General features: G+C 49.8%; 1 protein-coding gene across 1 annotated transcript in view; it reads right to left on the bottom strand.

Annotated features, from left to right (window-relative positions):
• LOC122550347 (maestro heat-like repeat-containing protein family member 1) overlaps positions 1 to 7,253 on the bottom strand; it is an 81,704-nt gene that overhangs the window by 66,834 nt on the left and 7,617 nt on the right. The window contains exons 2-7 of the mRNA XM_043691076.1: positions 5,635 to 5,780; positions 5,046 to 5,177; positions 4,526 to 4,688; positions 2,081 to 2,179; positions 1,163 to 1,314; positions 295 to 435 (exon numbers count right to left, since the gene is read on the bottom strand). Of these exons, the coding sequence (XP_043547011.1) occupies positions 295 to 435; positions 1,163 to 1,314; positions 2,081 to 2,179; positions 4,526 to 4,688; positions 5,046 to 5,177; positions 5,635 to 5,780 (833 nt within the window). The remainder of the gene's footprint in view (positions 1 to 294; positions 436 to 1,162; positions 1,315 to 2,080; positions 2,180 to 4,525; positions 4,689 to 5,045; positions 5,178 to 5,634; positions 5,781 to 7,253) is intronic.

The raw sequence follows: 7,253 nt of genomic DNA, 5'->3' as shown, positions 1-7,253 counted from the left end.
GAGGGGGGGTGAGAGAGGGGGGGTGAGAGAGGGGGTTGCGTTCCCTCTGGATGTTTTCCATTTCCTGTTGCTGGTAGAGCTGGAGAACAAACTTGGATTCTCTCCATACGGTTATGTATTGAAAATAAACTCATGCAAATCTGCCCCACGAGACAGTCCAGCACCCTGACACAAGAGGGTGGTGGACGTTACATGGAGCGGGGAGTGTGTACGACAATGGGAGAGACTGGTCAGACAGCCTCTGTGATCTCTTCGCGAATGAGAGAGCATCCTGCTGCCAGAGTCGGTGCTTACCTGGGTAATGTGGAAGTGTTCGGAATGTTTCTTGTAGAGAGACAGGATGCCAGGGATTAGTTTGGGCAGTTGTTCCTCCAGTTTGTCGGGTGGTAGCAGGTACGACATGTGGCCAACAGCGTCCACCACACTGGCCCTCAGCTGGTGAGAGAAACTCAATGCAAACATTCACCACACAACAGGATGGCAAAGACAGCTACCTCGCAGACAGAAGGTCAGTACTGAGGAACCAAAACTTGGTCACTGTGTCTATAACAACATGCAACATGGGGTTTCATACAAAGTAAAGCTCCCTTTTCACCGTCCCCCCCCATCAAACACTCCCAGGACAGGGACAGCACAGGGTTAGATACAGAGTAAAGCTCCCTCTACACTGTCCTCATCAAACCCTCAGAGATGAGGATGTTGGGGTAGGAGGAGAAGGAGGTCTGCAGATAACATGACGGCTGGCCAGGTGATTGAAGGTGGTATGAGGTGGAGGGTTAACTGGATTGGTCAGATAGACAGACCAGCGGCAGATGGAACTTAACCCTGAAAACAACGTGGGTTGGTGCACTCCCTTGGGAAAAATTAACAAGACAAGGCCGTACACAGAGTGATAGGTAGCAGAAAGTTCAGAGGACAGGTTATGGTGATGGTTCAGAAGGCAGAAGAGATACCTGCCTTCATCAACCGTGGCATAGTTGATCAGAGCAGGGAGGTTATGACAGATCTGTACAGGACACCGAGTCAGCTACAGCGAGTCCTGAAGGAGGGGAACTGGACCCGAAACATTAACACTTGGAGAATGGGGATCAGCCCCCTTGCTGGGGGGGGCGCCCCGCGGGGGGGGGGGGGGGGGGGGGGAAGAGGTGGGAACAGCCCTCACCTTGGCCTCTTTGTGCTGCAGCCACACGTTGAAAAGGATCTCGTAGGAAGTGTAGATCTCGCTGGAGAAGGCGTCCTTCCTGACAGTGGGGTCTGGGGCCTTATCCAGGTTCGCCAGGTACTCCAGGATACTCTCGCTGAAACGGCCCAGAGCTGGAAGCCAGGCAATAACACAGGAAGGGGAACGCTAGCAATACCACACACACACACCCCAACACCGCCGCAGCACTAAACCGGGAAACTACAGAGACAGCACTCCTCATGGCACAGCGCAAGACCATTCAGCACCATCCCATCCCAGTGGATCCATACACTCAGTCCCCATTAGCCCCACTTCCCTCAGGTGCCCATCCAATTCCCTTTCAAAACTCAATCATTTCCACTTCGGTCACCCAATTACTCTGCAGAGATTCTCAACTCTGTTCCACAATCAGCCCCACCCCACTGCCACCGATAAACACTCCCAACATGGGGTCAGACAGACTAAAGCACCCTCTACACTCTCTCCAAACACTCCCAGAGTCAGGGACAGCACTTGGGTTAGATACAGAGTAAACTCACTCTACATTGTCCCCCATTGAACATTCCCAGCACAGGATTAGGTACAGAGTAACAAGCAGGAGGCTGGAAGAACACAGCAAGCCAAGCAGCATCAGGAGGTGAAGTAGTCAACATTTCAGATATAACCCTTCTTCAAGACCCTTGTTCAGTTACAACCGAAGTGTCAACTTAACCTCCTGATGTGTTCTTCCAGCCTCCTGCTCGTCTACCTTGGATTCCAACATCTGCAGTTTGTGTTTCTAGATACAAAGTTCCCTCAACACTGTCCCCTACTGAACCCTCCCAGGACAGGGACAGCATGGGGTTAGACACAGAGTAAAGCGTCCTCTACACCCATCATGTTAAACAGTGATCTTACCGATGGTGAACACGGATTTCATAGAGTCATGTTTTGCCATCCCCAGCATTGGCAGCATTGTCCCCAAGATGGCCGTCAGGAAGGGCACCATGCCATACACTGGAGAATAAACCAAACAGTCAGGACAGAGGCAGTGGGCAAACACTGGGCATGGATTATCACATTAGCAATTAGTATTCCAATCATAAACGATAAGCCAAATGGTCCAATTGCAGAGGTACTGCAGGGACTGAGGGGACAAATCTTTGTCAGAGAAAGTTGTATGAGCAGCCAAAGCTTTACTGGATTTATAAACATTGGAGGAGAGTCCGGATGTAGGTTTGCTCACTGAGATGGAAGGTTCATTTTCAGACATTTGTTACCATACTCGGTAACATCTTCAGTGAGCCTCCGGACAAAGCACTGCTGATGATTCCTGCTTTCTACGTATCCTATTGGTGGAGGCACGAAACAGAGGGAGAAGGTCTCGTTGGTGATGTGACTGAACGCTTTGTCCAGAGAGCCAGGCTGATGTGCTGGGATGTGGGTTCAAATCCCACCATGGCAGGAAGATGAGACTGAAACTTGGAAATCTGAAACAAACACAAAGCTGGAGAAACTCGGCAGTATCTGTGTAGAGAGAAACAGAGTGACCACTTCGAATCCGATGTGACATCTTCAGAACCTCTTCTGTTCTCTTTAGCTCTGAAGCTGCCAAACCTGCAGAGTTTCTCCAGCACTGCTTTTATTTCAGATTCCCAGGAACTTTAACTGAGTCACGACCTCCCTACCCCTGTAATCCATTTGTCTCGTGATAAAGGCTAACAGTCTATCAGTCCTTCCCGATAACTTGCAGCAGCTGTGTGCCGGCCTTTGGGAACTTGCTGACAACGGCACCATGTCCTGTTGGACACCCACGCTATCCAATCTCTTACCATCTCAGAAGTAGTCTGCACATCTGTTGCTCCCACCAAAGGGGATCAACCTCTCATTTTTCCACCTTAGATTCGATCTGCCGCCCGTCCACTCACTGAATTTCCCAAATTTTCCTGAAGCTGCTTTTCATCTTCCTCACAGCACACGTTCCTACCTGGCTTCGTACATTTCCCAAACTGGGAGAGAATCCATTTGGTCCCCATCTTTGGGTCACCGATGCACATTGTGAACAGCTGGGGTCACAAGTGCTGATCTTGGTGGTACCCCTCCAACAACAGCCTGTAATGTGAGAATGGCTTATTTACTGCCATTCCCCGTCGCTGTTAGCCAATACTTACTCCAAGCCAGTACATGTCCTCCGATCCCACCTGCTTTCGCTTTCCTCACCAGCACATGGGGCACTTTTAACAACAGCCTTCTGAAAATCTAACTAGATTACATCCATTGACTTGCCTTTATGATGTTACCAACAATATTGATAAAAAAAACTCTACACAATTTCCCATTTGTAAATCCGTGCTGACTATGCCCACTCATCACTATTCAAGCATGTATTTAACAATTTTCTTATAAAAGATTCCAGTATTTTTCCCCGAATGTAATGTAAAACCAGGTCTGAAGTGCCCCGGCTGCTCGCTCTCTCCTGAGATAGTGGGCTACCATTTGGAAGCATCCAATCTACAGGAACCGTCCCAAAATCGACAGCCATCATCTTCCAAGATTCCAATGTATCGACCCCTTGGAGTGCAGGGTAAACCAAGGCAGAGTCAGCTCAGCTTTGTCAAGGAGACATCATGCTTGACAAATCTGTTAAATTCTTCGAGGTGGTAATGAGTAAGTTAGACAAAGGAGAGCCAGTGGACGTGATGTATTTAGATTTTCAGAAGGCCTTTGACAAGGTGTTGCATCAGGGGCAGCTAAATAAGATACAAGCCCATGGTGTTAATGGCAAGGTACTGGCACGGGTAGAGGATTGGCTGACTGGCAGTGTGTGGGGATAAAAGGGTCTTTCAGGATAGCAGCTGGTGACTAGTAGAGTTCCACAGGGGTCAGTGTTGGCATCACAACTATTCATGTCACAGATTAACGATCTGGATGAAGGAACCGTGGGCATTGTTGCTAAGTTTGTAGGTGACACAAAGATAGGTGGAGGGACAGGGAATGTTGAGGAAACACAGAGGTTGCAGAAGGATTTGGACACGCTAGGAAAGTGGGCAAAGGATTGGTAGATGGAGTACATGGGAAAGTGAGAGGTTATACACTTTGGTAGGAAGAATAGAGGCATAGGCTATTTTCAAATGAGGCAAGACTTCAGAATCTGAAGCACAAGGGGGCTTGAGAGTCGTGGTTCAGGATTCTCAAAGGTTAACCTGCAGGTTCAGTTGGCACAGATTCAGTAATCATCCCTGACGGTCTGCACTGGCTGTAACCAGGAAACGGTGCCCTGCCATCAGAGGAGGAAATCTCTCAGGGAGGAGGCCACAGACTCGGGCATCAGGAGGGGGAAGCAGGTAAACCCAGCGGCCTCACCGTTTGCCGTGGCGAGGTTGCCCAGTGTCTGAACCACAAAGTAATGGGGCAGGACCCCCGGCTGGAACTTCTGCAGAATCTCCTCCATCACCTCGTTGATGAACCTGCAGCCCAGGGCCACCAGCAGCTGGCTGGCAGCTTCTTGCCACTCGGGGACAATATCCTGAAAGAAACCAGGAGTGGGGTAAATCACATGCAGGCAAGCAGACACTCTCCACCACCAGGACCCTCACCACCCTACCGCATACAGGTGTGCTGCGCCCCCTCAGTGCTGACCCTCCACAGTGCTCCCTCGGCGCTGACCTAGGGTGTGTCAGTCTTTGTGCTGTAGTCTCTGCAGAGAGACTGGAACACACAACGCACGGAGGTGTGGGGTGATAGTCCCCACGCCTGAAACACCATCCACACACAAAGATGAAGTAGAGTTCAGCAAAGAAGGTTCCAGTTAGTGGCTGGGGTGGGGTTGTGGAGTGAGGAGCCTGGGGGTTGTGTTCGGATGGACAGCAAAGGGGGTACTTGCCTTCATCCTGGTCATCTCGTCGGAAGCCAAGGAGATGATCATCTTGGCCAAGGACTGGTCGAGTTGGCTGATGGTTTCTTTGACGATGGCCTCCATAGTGTGGAGTACGATGACGCGATGGCCCTGTAGCAACTGGAGAAAGAGGGCATAAGAGCACGAGAGGCCGAGGGGGGACGCGAGGGGGAGGGCCGGGCGCTTAAAGTGTTGTAACCTTCCAGCCAATGGGACGAGTATAAGGGGTATTTTATTTCAATGACACAAGGTGAAAAGTCGCCAGAGACTGCCTGGTTCTCGGAGGGGTTGCTTGAGAGTGTGGTGAAAGCTGATTTATCTGCAGAGGGACCAGGGCTGTCAGACAGACAGAGGAAAACATGCAGGGCTCGGAGAACAGTGCCGGGGGGTAGGGAGTGAGGATCTCAGTGATTCACAGAAAGAGACAGCGAGCCAGCACGGACACGATGGGGTCGAAATTCCTCCCCCCGAATACAGCTGATCACATCTCGCAGGGCAGAGAGTTTGAGAATCTGGTCCGTACAAAAGCGAATGGCAGCAGTGTCTGCTGTGGGAAAGGCCTGAGCCCTGGACCTACCTTACTGTGTTTGCTGAGGTAAGAGTGACAGGCCAGGAGAACAAGGCGAGGGTGGCTCCGGCCCAGCTCCCGAAGAGCCTGCGAGATCTCCTTCCGGACACGCTCATCCTTGTCAAACACTGCATCGATCAGTGCGACGGAGAAAGCTGTGGGGACAACCAGGCGGCAGCAGTGGCTGATTGTGTTACAGACTTCAAATCACCCAACAGAGTCACCCTGCCACACCTTCAAACATCTCACAGCACAAGAGAAATTCTCAAACAACGTCACCCTGGCAGAAAGGCAGCTGACCTCTAGGTCCTCGCACGGGATGTGGGTGTCTCTGGTAAGGCCTGCATCGTTTTCCCTAGCCCCAATTACCCTCAAGCAGAGGGAATTGCTCTGCCATTTCAGACACTATTGAGGGGGTCTGGAGTCACATGTAGGCCAGGCTGACTGAGGATGGCAGATTTCATTCCTGAAGGACATCAGAGAACCGGATTGGTTTTAAGATTTATGTTTATTTATTTAATATTGTCACTTGTACCTGGGTACAGGGAAGAGTGGATAATGTCACCACGATCAGGTGCCATCTTGGATTACAGAACAGATTACTGAATAAATCGTAAAAATAGTAAAATACTGAATACATTTAATATTAAATTACTAAAACTCAAAGGTTCATCTTTCCCTGTCCACTCCTCTAGTCCAACATCACCCTGGAGTCCCTGTAAGGTGCTCCTTTCCTGTCACCACCATTACTTAAGACAATGTACGGCCATTACAGAGTAACACAGAGAAAAGGGGCTGGAGTAAGCCATTCTGCCTTGCTGTCTGCACCATTCGAGCTTAAACATCCAACTCAGTCCCCTGCACCCACTTTCTCCTCTTACCCTTCCATCCCATTAGGGCTAAGAGCTATATCTCCATCTTGAAAACATTCAACCTTTTGTCCTCATACTCCTACTGTGGCAGAGACTTCCACAGGATCACCGTTCTCCGGGCGAAGACATTTCAATTCCAGATTTTACCGAATTGAAATTTCACCATTGGCCAGGTGCGAACCAGAACATTGGCCTGGGGTTCCGGATTGCTACGTGTGACGATGCTGTCACCTTAACAAGGTTTCTTGTCCTCGGTTTTTTTTTGAGGAGAGGTCATAAAGGCAGAGGTGCCCTAGAGTCTAGGAAAAGGCTGGTTTAACAATTGAAGGGGAGTTCTCCCAGTTCAGGCGTTTTCTATTTTGTTTTAGCTTTTTCAGTCACAAGGTGTGTGATTCCAGGAGAGTCACAAGCTTCAGTAAAGAACTCCTCTGATTTTCTCTGAAATCTCTCTCTTTATGCTGCTCCCTCCTGCCTGTAAGAATCTGGGTTTGGATTTACCTTTTTGCTGCCAAGGGAGTGGGTTTCTGGGTCATTACTGTATTGGAACAGTTCATTAGTAATAAGACCATAAGACATAGGAGTAGAAGTAAGGCCATTCGGCCCATCGAGTCCACTCCGCCATTTAATCATGGCTGATGGGCATTTCAACTCCACTTACCCGCACTCTCCCCGTAGCCCTTAATTCCTTGTGACATCAAGAATTTATCAATCTCTGCCTTGAAGACATTTAGCGTCCCGGCCTCCACTGCACTCTGC

The sequence above is a fragment of the Chiloscyllium plagiosum genome, chromosome 5 (genome assembly GCF_004010195.1).
Source record: "Chiloscyllium plagiosum isolate BGI_BamShark_2017 chromosome 5, ASM401019v2, whole genome shotgun sequence".
Classification (NCBI taxonomy): Eukaryota; Metazoa; Chordata; class Chondrichthyes; order Orectolobiformes; family Hemiscylliidae; genus Chiloscyllium; species Chiloscyllium plagiosum.
The sequence above is the reverse complement of the archived record's forward strand: the minus strand, read 5'-3'. Positions and strand labels throughout refer to the sequence as shown.